Below are 18697 nucleotides of genomic sequence, written 5' to 3'. Positions count from 1 at the left end.
TAAAGTCTTTGTGTTGAAAATTTCCATACGAGGATATTTTCTGACAATGGCCAGGTGGAATTGTTTCTTCTCCCCAAGCCTCATGAGTGTTTAACAAAGGCAAAGGCAATGGACACAGCAGTGTAAGCGTTACCTTCTCACCATCTTCATGTGAGACAGCAGTACTGTAACTGAACCCTCTACTACTTTCTATCCAGATCAATCTAAAGTGTGTGTGCTGGGGCTGAAGAGATGGCTCAGCAGCTAAGAGCACTGGATGCTCTTCCTGAGGTCCAGAGTTCAATTCCCAGCAACCACATGTGGCTCACCACTATCTGTAATGGGATCTGATGCCCTCCTTTGGCATATACCATATATATACAAAGAATATTCATACATACATAACAATTAAGAAGTGTTTATGCTAGTTTTTGTGGGCTTCTATTTTATTTATATTCCTTTCCATTATTTGGATCCCAATACTAAAAATAATTTCTATGTGAAATAAGGCAAAATAAAGACATTTAAAAACACAATGGTAGGCCTATTGTTAATTAGCAGGCCTTCTGGAGGACAAAGGGAGATATGACAAGCCACACCAAGAAACTGAAGAAAAACTAGGCTGTTTAAAAATTTTTTTCTCTTCCTCTTGTTTCCCTTCCTGGCTCCTCCCTTCCCTAGCACTCCCCACCATGCCCCTGCCCCTTCCCCCACCACCCAGGGCTTCTCTGTGGGGCCCTAGCTGACCCCCTGCCTCTGAGTGTTGAGCACCCGGTTTTGTTTCTGTTCTAACATAAATGATGATAATAACTTGGGGATATTAAAATAAGATTGAACCAAATCCCTGGATGCTTACGTTACTAAATATACAAGGCCATGTTGAGAGTTAAAATGTTCTGTGTAAGGCATTTTTCATGAAGAGAGTAAAGTTGTGGATTTCAGATTTCCTTAACCTGAACTCTGGGCGCAATCAGCCTGTGAGCACTCCTGGCCTGTGAGTACTCCTGGCCTGTGAGCACTCCTGGCCTGTGAGCACTCCTCTGGCCTGTGAGCACCCCCTCTGGCCTATGAGCACCCCTCTGGCCTGTGAGCACTCCTGGCCTATGAGCACCCCTCTGGCCTGTGAGCACCCCTCTGGCCTGTGATCACTCCTGGCCTGTGATCACTCCTCTGGCCTGTGAGCACCCCCTCTGGCCTGTGAGCACCCCTCTGGCCTGTGAGCACCCCTCTGGCCTGTGAGCACTCCTCTGGCCTGTGAGCACTCCTGGCCTGTGAGCACCCCTCTGGCCTGTGAGCACTCCTCTGGTCTGTGAGCACTCCTGGCCTGTGAGCACCCCTCTGGCCTGTGAGCACTCCTGGCCTGTGAGCACCCCACCACAGAGCTACAGCTGCAGCCCAGACGCCAGGGGAACCTTCCCTTTCCTGAGGGACTATGCTATACATTTAAAAAATACAATCTTACCCCTTTGAAACACTGCTAGTTTCCAGAAAATCTTTTCTTTCATTTGAACGTAAAACAGTCATTGTTAAACCTGCTTGGGAAAAAAAGGGAGTTTTCTTTCAATAATATACTTCTTTTTCAGTTTTGTTTATAATTTTTTAAGTGTTACTCTCATTAAAATTAACTAAAAATTTGAAAACAAGGAAATTACTTGATATATGATTTTCCAGGTTATATTCCTAAGTTTACTTATCAGAAAGCTTAAAACTTAAGCAATATTTTTGGTGTGTATACACAGAGATTATAACAATGTAAATTTTTATGCCACACAAAAGTGCTCAAACATTTAATTTTAAAACAACCATATTAAACACTCATTACTTGTGCATTTACTCTTATTTTGCCCCAAATCATACTAGATTCTTATCTTTTTCTCTAGCCAAAAAAATGTAAGTATATAACAAATTCAGCAAGGGAGTGCATGTCAATGTGATATGAATGTGTGTGTGTGTGTGTGTGTGTGTGTGTGTGTGTACATTTGTCTATTGACTATATAAGAAATGCAAGACTTACTGGGCAACAGCCATTCATGATTTTTAATTTTAACTTAAATTCCTTACTACTATTTATAAACAAAATATAAATTTCAAACATCCTTACAGCCATCAGCTTATTTCTGGTTGGCATAACTAATTAAAGAACAATTAAACCAAGCCTAAATTAATTCTGTATTCTATTAGTGTACTTCAGTAAATTGTAAAGCCCACAAAGTTACTATACAATAACGGCATAGTATTGTAACCATTATGTGTAGTATTTCTTGATAACACATAGCTTTGGTGACAGTAAGGATGAGTACTATTTCCTTATATGGTTCACAAGGTAACTCATATCATCTAAAGTCTAAGTAATCAGTGACATGGTGAGTGCTTTACTGAGTCTCTAAACATGTGGAAGATGAAAACAGGTTTTCCCCCTATCATTAATTAGACATACACACATATCACACACACACACCACACACACACACACACACACACACACACACACACACACACACACAGACATGCATGCACATGCCTAACCAGCTCCTGGCTGAGGATAGTTGTTAGTCTGAAAAATTAAAAACATTTTCAGTTTGTATATTCAAGTTTTTGTGTCAGCAGGCAATGCTGAAATGAAGACTAAAAGCAACTGAGTGTTTAGCCTGAAACCCAGGTAAAAGCTGCAACTGTCAATCATCTTAAATGATGTCAAAGGAGTAGGTGCTCCATTACGCAGGCCTAGGTATTCTTCCCTATGGAGCAGAACATTTCCTCTCCTCCACATGGCATGCTAATATTATGCAGCACTTTCCTGATTTATTTATTGAGTATGTGTGGAGGGGTCAGAAGACTTTCAGGAGTTGGTTTTCTCCTTCTATCATGTAGGTAGGAGTGAGTTTACACACACACACACACACACACACACACACACACACACACACAAATAAGGAAAATAATCTGCTTCCATATAAGTGGGCTACAGAGGAAGCAAAGACTTATGGGAGAAAATTATGTTTCAGTTATAGTGTGATGGAGACTGTACACAAGCAGTGGGTTCCAAAGCTCAAAGTAGGAAAGACTGACAGACACGGCACCAGTGAGCACAGCTGAAGTATACACTGACTGAGAAAACTGGGTTAGATTCCAGCTCCTCAATAACTACCTATAAGACCTACTATGCTATGTCTTTACAAATTTTGTTTTGTTTATAAAACTGAGTTGTAAGCAGGCAGTACTAATGTAGCAACAAGGGAGTAATCTAAAAAACCCAAGTCTTAGTAAAATTACATTCTTAATAAAAATACATATAAATACATTATAGATATATTGTAGACCTATAGTCTACATTGATTTAAAAATTGTCAGCTAAATCATGATGGATGTTTGAGCAACTGGAGATTCAAACCATTGGAGAAACCCCACTGACTCCTAGATTTTCAGAAGGCAAGTTTATAGTATTTTAATGTCAGTGCCAGTTAGATAAATACATTTTTATAACTTAAAGCATTTACTAATTAAAGTACAAGATAAATGTCCCTACCTTCTATTTTCTTAAGGGTTTTAATAAGCAAATGCTTTTCTCCATCTGAGTCCATTCTTATTATAATCAGTACCTAGTCAAAAGTAAGAATTCCACATATATTACTCAACGATCATTCTTCTCATCTGTATTTTTTGTGATGCTGAAGATCAAACCTAGGGCCTCACACATGCAGGCAAGTGCTCTAGACTCAGGTATGCCCCTAACTGGATTATTCTTTTCCACAGTTTTGCTACAGTGATAAAACTAGCAACATCAACTGGTCAGATAAACATAACATCAAGGAGACTAGAGTTGCCAGCTGTGGTAGCCTGTGATCCCAGAAATCAGGAGGCCTGGGCAGGAGAACCCGAAGGGCAAGGCCAGCTTCTGTTGCACAGAGAACCAACCCTGTCTCACAAAAAGAAAGGGAGCACACAGGTTTCACAGTAAATAATTCTGTTCTAAATTCTGGTAACACTAAATATCAAAAAAGGGACATATTCTGGAGCAGAGTCTTAGCATCTGTCTATAGCATCTATACGAAAATTCTTGGCCTGCTTTGTTACTGTTAACGTCGACCCACGTCTGACATCACTGGACAAAGGAGCAACTTGTATTCTCCTCCTTATCATGTGGCTTCTTTCTGGAGGGGAGCAGTGAGATACGTTTAATGGTAAATTTGTCACTTACTGATTTAACTTAACGACTTACAAAAGCCATTCAAAAGACTATAAAGTTGAGGATGAAGGAGCAACAGAATGGGAAAGGGAAAAACTTCATATAAACTTATATTCAGATTCAGTAGGACCACGTGTAATGCTTTCCTGCTAGATTAGATTTAAAGAGGCATTCTACCTCAGAACTTCATTAATTCATCTTTCATATAATTGATGGAGGATGGGTGAGAAAAAATTTCTAATATAAGCCAAGATATAAAGTATTTTTTACAGTATCATGTCAGATGAGATTCTTGCTCACTACACAACAGTAAATTATTACAGTTACATTATGATGTAAATTTCCACAATCCAAGACAACAGTTTACAACAGAAACTAAAGCATTTACATTTGAAGGCAATGAATAAAGACATGAATCCCCCTTTCTCTGGGTCTGATACTACTCTTATCTTACTTAAGGAGAAAACCGTCAAGGGCCAAACATAGCCCATTTTATAACCTCAAAGTTAAATGCATAAAAACATGTTACACCTCCTTCTTTATACTAATTACATTATCTGCTTCAGCCCAATACTCAACCTTCATTTGTTGTTGACTCTGTAGCCTACTTAGTATCTGACATTGCAACTCTTGGATCTTATAGTTGGTTTTAGGCCTTTTTTCCTTAATAAACTGTAAAATTTTCAGTTGTCTCCAAATGTTATCCAAACAGGAGTCAAACATACTTTTGTAGATATCTTTTGCATTTGACAAATATCCTGTTAAAGAAAAATTAGGGAAAGTGTTAAGTCTTTTAATGTTTCTGAATATTAGTCCATGCAAAAATCACTAAAAAAAATATCTTTTCGTGTTCTGTTTTTTGAGACAGGGTGTATGCAAAACAGGCTAGCCTCGAACTCACAGAGACCCTCCTGTCTTTGCCTCTGCCTACTGAGTGCTGGGATTAAACTCATGTACCTCCATGCCTGGCTAGAAATAAATCTTAAGTGACAGTTAATAGGTCTGGAGAGATGGCTCAGTGGTTAAAAGCACTGGCTGTTTTTCCAGAGGACCGGGGTTCAGTTTCCAGCACCCACATGATAGATAACAATTGCCTGTAACTTTAGTTCCAGAGGACCTGATGTCGTCTTCTGCTCTCTACAGGCAGTACAAAACACAGAAAATAAGAATAAACAAAGTAAAAACAAAAACAGTTAACATTTCACTTAGTCCTGTTCTGATTTTAATAAAATAGATTGATGCTTTAATTTAAATTTACATCTAAAACATAATTACTATTGCAAACTCTACATGCTTATAGAATACTATGCAAAATTTTGATCTATGTACATGCTGGACAATATTCTTTCTTTCTTTTTCTTTCTTTCTTCTTGAGGCAGGGTCTCACTGTATAGCCTTGGCTGCTTGAAATTTGTAGACCAGGCCAGCCTTGAATTTACAGAAATCCACCTGTCTTTGCCTCCCAAGTGCTCAGACTAACCAGTAACATGTTTAAATCAGGTTAAACATATCTTCCTTTTCATTAAAGACCTATAATGTCTTTAATGCTAAAAAATCAATACCGCAGGTCTCTTTCTAAGCTATTATAACATTAATTTATTTGTACATATCTCTATACTTTGAATACATCCTCGTCTTTCCTGCTTCCTACTTACTGAATATTAATTCACTCTTCCTGTAAATCTCAGAATCTACATTTACATGGAAATCCTTTGAAACATTGTTTCACTGGAACAAACTAGAATTTAATTTACATAACTTTGTACCGGATTTTTTAATATATAAGGTAGATGACAACCTCATTAGAATGTCAACTCAGGGCAAAAATGGTATTTACTCATAATTAATGTGTGCATCTGTTAAAAAATATTGGGGTCTAAATCATGCACATAAGACAGGGTCTTGCTATGTCCTGCAGGATGGTCTCAAATTCCAGGGGCCCTGTTAGCCTCCCCAAAAGCTGGCACTACAAGCCTACAAAACCAAACCTGTCCACTAAAACCTAAGTCTTGTCCTTGAAGGGTCATATTTAATAAATCTACATTTTTATCCCAAGAATTTCTTTCTGACAAACTCTCCATGAGATTTTGGGGCCCATTGAGTTTGGTGAATTTTTGCAGCAGAACACCTGGTAGCTTCTGTAGATCAGGTGTTGAAAATATCTGGGTAATTACTGAGTGCTGATAGGATGTTTAGTTCATTCCAGATTTCTCCATGCACATGCATGCTGTCTTACATCAGTGCTGCAGGAGACTTAGAACCTGACTTATGATTTACCTCCTAAGGTTTGTAGACCTGATTCTGAATACTGTTGTTGGACTTACAACTTTTAAAAAAGATTTAGTGTAGGCCAGGCATAGGAGCACACACCTTTAATCCTATCTCTACAAAGGTAGGCAGAACTCTGAGTTTGAGGCCAGCCTGGTCTACACAGTGAGTTCCAGGATGGCCGCGGATATAAAGAGAAACTCTGACCACACCCCCCAAAATTATTGTATTTTCACTTCTCTGTATGTATGTGTTGGGGGTAGATTCACATTTACAGGTGCAGGTGCTGTGGAGGTCAGAGGCAACAATCCCACAGAGTAGCAGCTCAGCATGGGTGCTGGGGACTGAGCTGGGGTCCACTGCAAAAGCATACATTCTCTTAAGCACTGAGCTATCTCTCCAGCCACAGGTTAACTTTAAAAGTAAACCGTATCTTTTCAATGGCTCCCTGTCCCTGTGCAGTAAGTGCTAAACTATTTTGTACAATAATAGCTAGTTCTTACTTTTTAAGATAAAGTTCCAAACATGCACTAAGGGCCTAAGATGTATATGGCAAAATGTCAAATCTCACATTAAAAACCAGTTTATAATAATGATTATACATTTAAATCTGTATAAGGCATCAGAACTCAGCAATTCAGTCCTAGAACAAACACCACATATGTATATATTCCATTAATAATTATGACAAAATGTATGCTGATCAGTGTAATAAGAGAGAAGGCTACATAATTTTTCAAGAAGTATTATCTTTTTCAGAAGGGTAAGTTATTCCAGATGAAATATTCAACAAGAAGAAAACAAGAAATAAAAATTTTCCACCAACCTAATGCCGTATCCAAGTTGCATGTTAAAAGGACATCTCTAATTGTTACCAGGAGATGTAAGAGAGCAGCATGCCTGAATGTCATTTTTCTGTCACCACTTTTATCTATATAAGCAAAAAGATAGTTAATACATTAGAGTTTTAGAATATGTATCAGATCTGATTAACAGTGACAGCCAATATCTGTTAGCAAGTGCTTAAGTTTGCTACACTGTGTATAAGCGGGTTAACTCACGGGCTCTATAATCCTCTCAAGATTACTGTGATCCTCATTTACAGATGAGGACTCAGCCTTAATGAGGATAAGTGACGTTCAAGATAGCCCTAAACCCTGACAGCCAACTGTAGAGCTCATCCCCCAGTGGTAAAGACTGTTACATTGTGTTTACTTCTGTTGGGAGGAAGGGCAGCTCTAACCAAGAGAAAATTAAATTCATAACTTGCCTATTGTTTAAGATAGACATAGAGACTTGTAAATGAAGAAATACTTTGAAATGCAGATAGACATCTGAAAGTGCTAGCTCAGAGATAAACTCACACAAGGGAGGAGCCAATTGCTCACTCAGTGTGCTCTATGCACTTCCTGAAGATGAATGCTTGGATTCTTCTGCATGTGAAAGTATGAGATGAGGAGGAGAGGGCATGTGTGTGCCGTACATGTGTGAGGTCAGGAGACAACCTGCAGTACTCTGTCTCCTTTCTCCATATGGGTTCCAGGGACCCAACCCAGGTCATCAGGCTTGGTAGCAAGTGCCTTTATCTGCAGAGCCTTCTTGCTGGTCCTATCTTACTTTGTTTTTGTTGCTGTTGTTTTGCTGCAGGGTTTCACTATGTATCTCTGAATAGCCTCAAACTCAAGAGATCCACATGCCTCTGTATGTGTATGATCCAAGGCATGAACCAGCATTACCTATTTTTTTATTTAAGTGTATGTATGTGTTTGCATGAATTTGTTATCTTTAAAAGAAGTTGCAAATTTGTCTCTATCTGTGTAATTTAATGAATTTAGAAAATTGACTTTACTAACAAACTGGTCCAGATAACATGTAATAAGCACAGTGCACGTGTTTCTTGCATTGATTCAACTATAACCACAAGGCAGCGTACATGGACCACCACCCAGAACTTAAAAGTGAATGGAAGCAGGCAGACTGGCCAAGAGGGTAAGATTTCCAATGTCATGCAGCAAATGGTAAGTGTCCTATTTTTTCTATTAGTATGTCCTGGCCTGTACTATAGACAGCTACAAACCCCACAGGACATGGCACATCAAGGACAGAAATAACTCTACAAGAAGGCATCAATCCATGGTCTGAGCAATAGAGAAGGGGTTCATATGTGAAGGAAGAGTAGAAAGACACTGTCTTGTTTTAAAAGTCTTTTTTTCTGTCCTTTTCTCCCCAGAACCAGTGTTAGAGATCAGCAATGACAACGGTAATCACTGGGTATGGCTCTCTGTCAGGTGCCTAAAACCCTTCTGCTTATGCACAAGCAGTTATAACGAGCCTGGCAATCTCTGATAATTCCTGTATCTTTGATCTAGTTTTGTTTCAACTCTCATTATGGGTTGCAGTTCCTGAATCTTTTGTGTGTTTGGTGATATGACTTTACACTAGACATTGTCAGTTTTATGTTTGGGGTGCTGGGTATTTTGTGTTTGTATAGATCTTGTATTTCATTATTAGATGCCATTAAGTTCACTGGAAATTATCCTTTGGATCTTTTCGTGATGTTGTTTGGGCAGAGCAGGGCCAAGTACTGGTTCCACTGTGAATGGTTATAGGTTAACTTTGGTTTTGCAATGCAGATCTATTAAATAATACATGTCAGTTAGGAGACTCACTAAGGATCTTCTGGGCTTGGCCAGATGTGAGTACTGTGTGCTAAATTACAGTCAAGTTTTCTTCCAGGTCTGAGGTCTGCATTGCTACAATTGTCTAAAAAGGCATCCTTTGGGTAGTATGGATTTGACTTGTACTCACCTTGGTGAATAGCATCATTTATTATTTTTTCTTGTTCTTTTAAGAAGAATCTTGTTTGGTCAAAATTGACAGTGGCGAATTTCCAATTAGTGGCAGGGTAAGTACAGAGGCAAACAAGCCTCTTTAAGATAGGAATTGCTGCGGCTTCTAGGAGACAGTATGCTTGACACTGGGTGTCTGAAAAATAACAGCACTGAAATCAGTGTGTGTGCGCAAAGGACTGTGTGCTGTTTCTAATACCCAGCTCAGATCACCCAGACTGTCGGTGAGGGAGGGATGGAGTGGCAACTGATAATACATTTCCTAACAGTGGAAACCATGGACTTAGAGACTAGGGACTCTTGCAGTTCCTTCTTTTCACAGAAATGCAGTAAAGTGGCTTCAGTTTTAACGAAGGAAGAAGTAACAATTAGTGGTCTGGAGTAAGGCAACAGGAGAAAGACAGTGTACAGGGCATTCCAGGACTGGAAACAACTTGAAAATAGAAATAGAATTAAAAAAAAAAATCTGTATCCCAGCACTTAGGAGGCAGAGGCAAGCAGATCATTGAGTTCAAGGCCAGCCTGGTGTACTTAGTGAGTTCTAGGACAGCCAGGGCTACACGAGAAACCCTGTCTAGAATAACAAACAAAAAAAAGTTTCTGAAACAGGTAAAGACAATTACATGGAAAATAAGGTATGTTCTAGAAATCTGGGAGATGACTTCCAAATGATCTTGAAAGCACACTGCACACCTGATGCGGGGATCTCGATGACATCATTTGTTCTTTCTTGATGTCTTTCCTCTGGAGCTTTATTATTAGAAACAACCGGATTTTCTTCTTGAAGAGTTAAAGAGTATTTTTCCTTATCTTGAAATTCTAGCAAAAACATTAAAATGTTCAGGAGAAATGATGTTGCTTTATTTTAATACCATGTTCAAAATCATAGTTGTTAAATCTTGCCATGGAAGTACATTGAGACTGAGTTAAATGAATTATCCAGATCGATGGATCTAACGCTGTGCTGAGTAGCAAGGTGGATGATGGAAACAGGATAAACTCTGGCGCCTGCTCAGAATTCAACCTTGGCCCTGAAGCAACCCCAGGTCCCTCATAGGTAAAGTATGACTTAGGATGCCTACCTGAACTCCAGGGACCAAACACCAATTCCAGTGCTTAATACATAAAAAAGAAAGGCAGACCTGTGGCTTTCCAGAGTCTCCCTTCTGTTTTCAACCACCCTTTATACTGTCTCTGGCGCCCCAGTTTTACTATCCAATCTTCACTTCAGCTATTTTCTACATGAAATCTTATGTAACTGCCCTCCTTACTTCCAGGCCAAAAAGCCAGCCCTTCTTTAATATGCAACGCAGTACCTGATACAAAGTTCAATACATGTTAGGTTTCTTTTTCTCTGTAAGTATTATAGAGAATTCATATACATGTGCATGCACAGCCATTTTAACTAAATACTCATGTCATCCACCAATAATATGATTATAAGATACTTTTTAAATTGTGCTACCAGCCTGAAATACTTTTATGTGGGGTTTAAAGTCTGCTAACAGGGTGGGACATGGGGGCCTGTGCTTATAATCCCCGCACTTGAAAGTCTAAGGCAGGAGGATCACAGAGTCAAGGCCAGCCACAGTTACACAGAAAGATCTCGCCTTAAGTAAAATAAAAGAACCCCAAGTATAATGATGGAAAATATACAAAACCGAATTATGTTACTTCAAGTAATACTGCCAATTAATTTTAAGTACTCTGAATAGGTTCCCTCAAGTGATATGAATTATTTAGATTTTTGAGAGGACTAAAGTCATAACATTTCTCATCCCCAATTAACTGTAAAATAAGGCAAGAAGTGAAACATTACCTTTATTGCTAATAAAGCTAGGTTGATTGAGAGACAAGTGGGCTTGGTAACTAAGTATCAGAATGAGGCACTCACTCAGTTCTCACCTAAGATGGGTAGGGAGACTCTCACCAGGAAAGCGTCACGACATAGGAGGGGCTGACAATACTTCTTTCTTTGGGGACGTTCATTCCCTTAAATGTACACTAATTTCACCCCCAAATTTACAACTTAGACACTTCTTTCTACACCTGACCAGAGAAAAATCTATATAAGAACAAAGAAGCCAGGAGCATCATACTGACTGAGCAAATGCCAGTACAGACGCACTCCCTCTTATCAGCACTCTTCTAAAGGTTTAGTAAGTTAGCTATTTTTTAATGAGAAAATATTCTTTTTATCTCTTTCAACATTTTTGCTGTGGCTCTGTATTTATGATGCTAGTATGTCCCTTTATTAGCTATTCTCACAAATATAACAAGCAGAAATGGGTGCCAGTGTTCATGTGGGATTCCTTCTCAACCCAAATATGAGAAGAATCTGGAAACAAACCTAAAATAACAAATTTTCTTTCCCTCATTTGCATGTATGTGTGTGTACGTGTGCATGTGTGTGTGCTGTGCTGTATCTGTATGTTTGTGTGTATATAAGTGCATGTATGTATGAGTGTGCATGTGTACATGGTACATGTGTGTATAGGTGTGTACCTGTAGAGGACAATCTCTGGTGGCATCTTTGGTTGCTATTTACTTTTTTTTTTTGACTGTCCTAGAGCTTGCCAAGATGGACAGGCTAGCTGGCAGCAATCCCAGGCAAACTCCTGTCCTCACCTTGCTAGTACTGGGATTACAAGTACATGCCACCACACCCAGCTTTCTTTGAACATGGTTTCTGGGGGTCCTTGTGCTTTTAAGGCAAGGGTTTTACTGATTGACCCATCTCCCCAACCCCTTCTTCACCCCTTTATGCAGAGGTTGTGTCTGAATTGTGAGGAAAGTTGGTTAGAGTGATCTCAGAGACAGATAATTGTCATCTAGCAAGGTGAATTATTACATGGCTAAACTATCACAGAGCAAGAAACCATGGCGAATATATAGACGAATAAACAATCACAGAGCTCTAAAATCTTTGAATCCTACTCTGAATTTTCACCATAATTCTCACTGTAGAAGATGTCCTGAAGTAGTAATGCATTTCAGCACATCTGTAAAATGGCTGTCACACCTTTTGAAAAATCATACATAACTGCCATGACACTGAGAACTAAGTCTTGTCTCCAAGGATAGAACATGGGACTAAAAGACATAATTATGTTATAAGTAACATAAACACTTCTATCAATTTCACCAAGATAAAGTCTGTCAAAATTATTCCAATATTATACCAAGCATAGTGACACATAGCTTTAATCTAAGCACTTGGATTTAATCTAAGCACTTGGAGAGGCAGGAGAATCTCTGAGTTTGAAGCCAGCCTGGTCTACATAGTGAGTTCCTGGACATCCAAAGCTACACAGTGAGACCCTGTCTGAAATTAAAAATTATTCTATTTCGTTAAACTAGAAGTAAAGTGATATGGCACACTGTACTACTTTTGATGTGGTTAGAAGAGGGGGGAAATAAGAATTACAGCACAAATGGAACCTCTTTGATAACATTAAAGATTAATAAGCAATTACATGAGAAAAAGTCTAAGTACATATTTAAGTATGCTTAAATACTAAGATAAGCCCCTAGCTAAGGAACTATTGGTAACTGATAGATGCTGGAAGAGGGACTGTTAGCTTCCTTTGAGGGCACAGCTCCCGGGACTTCTAACATGCTCCAATGGCTGGCCACAACTTAGAGTACATAGGTAGCACTAATGAAATTTGATGGGTTAAAAAAAAGGGGGAGGGGGTGGATTTGAAGAGATGGCTCACAGATTAAGAGCACTAATTGCTTTTTCAGAGGACCCAGGTTCAGTTGCCAGCATTCAATTGGCAGCCCAAACTCCAGCTTCAGAGGTTCTAACACCCTCTTCTAATTTCCATGGGCACCATGCACACACAGAGTGCACATATATACATGCAAGCAAAACACCCATGCACATAAAATAAAATAATCTTTTAAAGAATGTGGACATGAGGTTGAATAAATATGAATTGGAGGGTAGATATGGGAAGAGGGGAAATGGTAATATTAAAAAGATAATGTTTGAAATTCTTGAAGAATTAATAAAACTATTTTTAAAAATACTGAGATAGGATTGTAAGTGAATAAGAAAAAAAGCATGAAAGAATGATCAAGTTAGGAATACTAAGTTTATATATCCAAGTTATAGAAAGCAAGTTTTATAAGTAACAGCTTTGTTACAAATGAAATTGTGCCTTTTAATCTTTGAAAGCATATTTATAATCATATCTAAATGTATATCTACATACCTATCTCTATCTATAATAAGCATCAATGGTGTTTTCCTTGACTATGAAAAACTATACAATTTCTCTAAAAGTGCCTTTTATTTTCTTACATTGTGTAATAGACAGTGCCCAGTCCTAGAGGTTACGTGTCTATGCCAAAATCCTACTGAGTTACCCACCATTGTTTTGGTCATGGTCCTGGCTTTTGTTGTCAGCTTCTGTAGGAAAAGTCTGGTGTTTACTTCTCAGAATAATAAACTCACTCAAAAGGTCCAAATTATCTCGTTTTTTATCATAAGATGCCTTGATCTGTGAAGAGGAAGCTGATTCAACAGATGATGCAGGATTACCAAGTCCAACACAGCTGTCCTCAGACTTCTGCATTACTCTCGCAGCTAGTTCTTGGTCATTCTTTAGATTTGCTTCCATTTTTGATTTTTTAACAGAAACACTTTCATCAGACAAACAAAGGCATGGCACTTCCTTTTCTGAAGAGGTTTTCTTCTGTGAATGTAACTGGTGAACATCTACAGATTTCTCACTGATTGGCACAATGGGCGAGGGATGATTCTTATATTCTAGCCAAGCTGGAAATAACAAAATAAGATTCCAAAATTACTTCTGTGCCTAAATGAATACCTTTAGTTTAATTTCCTGTTAACATAATTTTGTCTTTAGAGGTAGTCTGTTTACTGTTTAGAAAATCCATTTTTGGTTCTAAATAAAATAAGCTTAAAAAAAAAAACCATAAAAGTTTACTATCTCGTTTCTTCCTTCCTTCCTGTTTCTTTCTTTTGTTTTTTGGTTTTGTTTTGTTGTTTGTTTTGAGACAGGGTTCAACAGTCCTGGAACTCTTTTTTAGAGCAGGCTGTCTCTGCTTCCTAAGTGTTGGGATTAATGGTATGTATGACCACCACTCAACAACCATCTCCTTGTCCCCACTACCCTCCTACCCCCTGAGATAGGGCTTCACTGTGTAGCCCTGGCCGTCCTGGCACTCTGTAGACCAGGCTGGCCTTGAACTCACAGAGATCCACCTGCAACTGCCTCCTGAGTGCTGGGATTAAAGGTGAGCACCACTACTATCTGGCCATCTCTTTTTCTTTTTTAAAAAATTATTTATTTTTGTTTTTTATTGTTTATTTTTAAATTTTGTTTAGATTGGTTATTTTATCTAAAAACATTTTATAATAGTAGACCCATAATTTATGCACACACATCACAAAGATAATTCTGCAATGACTTTGAAATCTAGTTCAATTGAATTATGCAGTTTCATCCTTCAGTACGTCTCTTAAGTTTATTTATATCACATGAAAGTTAAATAATTTACATTTTGTACAAAATTACAAAAGGTCTCCCATGCCATGAATGATGTTCCCATCTCCTTAATGAGAAAGTTTTCTGGGCTGTGGATGATGTTGAGTGATAGAACACTCAAATATACTGCTTTATGCTCTAGTGTGAATTCAATCTCCAGGTTAAAGAGAGATGAGGTAGGAGAGAGGGAGGTAGAGAGAGGGTGGGCAGAGAGGAAATAAAGAGAGAAATATGAGGGGAAAGTAAAGCATAGAAAATGAAGTGTAAGTAAAAAAAATGTACATAACATGATTAAAACTTTCAAGGCTTGCTTTTTATATATTCTATGAGAGTATGGAAAAATATAAGAAATGTTATTTTGTTTTGATTAAATTAAGTTCTGTTTCTAGTAGTCATGATGCTGTGTAGCTGGTAGAGGAGGGAGGAGTAATAGATAGCATTGATTAGACCTAATATCAGTGCCAGCACTGGGAAGCAGTTCTGGCTTTTTGATATCTGAAGGCAGTGGTGATCCCTGGGTTTGTCCTGTCAGTCTATTTGATATCCAAATGAATTGCTTCTGATAACAGCTAAAATAAATGCAGAACAGATCTGCTGGGCCCTCTTAAATGACACTTCTTGCTTTCATCTCCCAGTTCACAAAGCAGATAAACTTACTTTTTAGAGGTTTTAATGCAATGATTTATGTTTTATCTTGCCTGATTTGAGGCAGCATTTATTTAGCCTTAAATTCTTCCCAAGTCTTTTTGTAAGGAGAAATATATGAACAAAAGATATTTGGGGCTTCTTTCTCATTTTAAATCAATAATACATGTTTTCTTTTTAAAAAATATTTATTTTTATTTCATATGCATTGGTGTTTTGCCTGTAAGTATGTCTGTGTGGGGGGGTGTCATATCCCCTGCAACTGGAGTTACAGACAGTTTTGAGCAGACATGTGGGTACTGGGAATTGAACCCAGATCCTCTTAACTTCTGAGCTATCTCTCCAGTCCCCCATCTCTCTCTCTCTCTCTCTCTCTCTCTCTCTCTCTCTCTCTCTCTCTCTCTCTCTCTGTCTTTCTCTCTCTCATACTAGGAGTTCAGTTACCAGGCAATGAAGGAATTCCAGTAAAGCGCTGTTGCTAATAGGTTATAATGAGTCATAGACTTGGAAAAAGGGCTAAATACAAAATATATTTTAAAATTCTTATAAACTAATATTTAAAAAGAAACTTAATTAAAAAGTTGGCAAAAGATTTGAACATCACAGAGCTGGAGAGATGGCTCAGTGGGTAAGAGCACTGACTGCTGTTCAAGAGGTCCTGAGTTTAATTCCCAGCACCCACATGGTGGCTCATGATCATCTGTAATGGGATCTGATTCATTCTCTCATGTGGTGTGTGTGAAGACACAGCACACATACACATTAAATAAATAGATAGATATTTAGATATCTAGATATCTAGATATCTAGATATTTAGATAGATAGATAGATAGATAGATAGATAGATAGATAGATAGATAGATTTGAACATCACACACACACCCTACAATATAGATGAATCATGTTGGTAAATAAAGTCAGTCACAACAGACTTACAGTTTTCATTTGTATAGAATATTTAAGAGAGACAATTTCATAGAGACAGAGTTAAAATTAGTTATTCTACAGCTGGGCAAAATAGAGAGCAATTGCTATGGGATTTGAGGGAAGGGGTTATTAAGTGTTCTGAAACGATGTATGTAATTTAAATTTAATTTGCATGGTAAATTCTATTATAGTAAGCCTGGTCACCAAGTATGTGAAGATACTCATGACTATTAGGCATTGGGGAAATATAGAATAAAGCCATAATGGGTACTACATATGCCCATTAGGATAGCTGCTACCATGTTGATAAGGATACAGAGTAACTGAAATTACCACATCACTGGTGGGTATGTAAAATAATGAAAAAATTTTGGAAAACAATTTAATAATGTATTATAAAATCAAATATACACCTAAAATACCAATAATAACAATAAACAATTTTACTTATGTATATTCTTTCAAGAAAAATACTATTATGTCCATAAGAAGACTTGACCAGTCCCTTTGGGTCTGGGCCCGAGCACTGAGCAGATTCCAGGCAGCAGCTCTGCCCCCAATCTCACAGAACCCAGAGGAAGCAGGTTTCCCAGGAGCTCTAACCCAGGCAGTATCTTAGGTAAGCAGACAGCAATGCCCGCCCCAAACAGGGAGTAACTGGGACCTACGAGGACCTAGGAAGTCACTCCTGGCCTGTAGCACTGGTTCCTTCCTGTCTGTGCCTAAGCACTGAGCAGATCTTGGGCCCCAGCTCTAACCCCAGTAGTAACACCCATTGAACACAGTTCTGATACTACCAAGATAATAGGAAAGACAGGTTCCAGTCAGAGACAGGGCAGGTAGCATTAAGGAGATCCAGATGGTGAAAGGCAAGCACAAGAACATAAGCATCAGCAACCCAGGCTACTCGGCATCATTAGAATGTAGTTCTCCCATACTAGAAAGTCCTGAGTTCCCCATATCACTAGGAAAGCAAGATTCAGATTTAAAATCACTACTAATGATGATGATAAAGGACTTTAAGAAGGACATAAATAACACTCTCAAAGAATTTGAGGAGAACACAGGTAAACAGGTAGAAGCCCTTAAAGAGGAAACACAAAAATCTCTTAAAGAATTACAGAGGAACACAAACAAAGAGGTGAAGGAATTGAACAAAACCACCCAGGACATAAAAATGGAAGTAGAAACAATAAAGAAATCACAAAGGGAGGCTATGCTGGAGATAGAAAACCTAGGAAAGAAATCAGTAGTCATAGATGCAAGCATTACCAACAGAATACAAGAGATAGAAGAGAGAATCTCAGGTGCAGAAGATACCATAGAAAATATTGATACAACTGTCAAAGAAAATGCAAAATGCAAAAAGTTATTAACACAAAATATCCAGGAAATCCAGGACATAACGAAAAGACCAAACCTAAGGATAATAGGTATAGATGAGAGTGAAGATTCCAAACTTAAAGGACCAATAAATATCTTCAACAAAATTATACAAGAAAATGTCCCTAATCTAAAGGATGAGATGTCCATAAATATACAAGAAGCCTATAGAACGCCAAATAGACTAGCCAGAAAAGAAATACCTCCTGTCACATAATAATCAAAACACCAAGTGCACAAAACAAAGAAAGAATATTAAATGCAGTAAAGAAAAAAGGCCAAGTAACATATAAAGGCAGACCTATCAGAATTACACCAGACTTCTCACCAGATATTATAAAAGCTAGAAGATGCTGAACAGATGTCACACAGACCCTAAGAGAACACAAATGCCAGCCCAGGCTACTATACCCAGCAAAACTCTCAATTACCATAGATGGAGAAACCAAGATATTCCATGACAAAACCAAGTTTACACATTATCTTTCCACAAACCCAACATTACAAAGGATAATAGCAGGAAAGCTCCAATACAAGGAGGGAAATTTTACGGTAGAAAGAGCAAGAAAGTAATCCTCTTCCAACAAATCCAAAAGAAGATAGCCACACAAAGATAATTTCACCTCTAATAACAAAAATAACAGGAAGCAACAATCACTGTTCCTTAATATCTCTTAACATCAGTGGACTCAATTCCCCAATTAAAAGACATAGGCTAATGGACTGGATACATAAACAGGACCCAGCATTTTGCTGCATACAGAAAATCCATCTCAGTGACAAAGACAGACTCTATCTTAGAGTAAAAGGCTGGAAAACAATTTTTCAAGCAAATGGTCCTAAGAAACAAGCTGGAGTAGCCATTCTAAAATCTCCAGCCTGAGAACATAAAGGGAGGGACTCATGGCTCCACCTGTTAAGGGTGGCCTTGCCAGGTATC

The 18697-nt window shown here is 38.2% G+C and overlaps 1 protein-coding gene across 1 annotated transcript in view; it reads right to left on the bottom strand.

Annotated features, from left to right (window-relative positions):
* Positions 1–18697, bottom strand: part of Shoc1 (shortage in chiasmata 1) — an 87220-nt gene that overhangs the window by 22174 nt on the left and 46349 nt on the right. The window contains exons 13-19 of the mRNA XM_076934894.1: positions 13661–14068; positions 9976–10101; positions 9242–9418; positions 7260–7364; positions 4745–4923; positions 3506–3578; positions 1442–1511 (exon numbers count right to left, since the gene is read on the bottom strand). Of these exons, the coding sequence (XP_076791009.1) occupies positions 1442–1511; positions 3506–3578; positions 4745–4923; positions 7260–7364; positions 9242–9418; positions 9976–10101; positions 13661–14068 (1138 nt within the window). The remainder of the gene's footprint in view (positions 1–1441; positions 1512–3505; positions 3579–4744; positions 4924–7259; positions 7365–9241; positions 9419–9975; positions 10102–13660; positions 14069–18697) is intronic.

This window comes from Arvicanthis niloticus, chromosome 5 (assembly GCF_011762505.2).
Source record: "Arvicanthis niloticus isolate mArvNil1 chromosome 5, mArvNil1.pat.X, whole genome shotgun sequence".
NCBI lineage: Eukaryota > Metazoa > Chordata > Mammalia > Rodentia > Muridae > Arvicanthis > Arvicanthis niloticus.
Note: the sequence above shows the minus strand (reverse complement) of the source record. Positions and strands in the feature narration are given on the sequence as shown.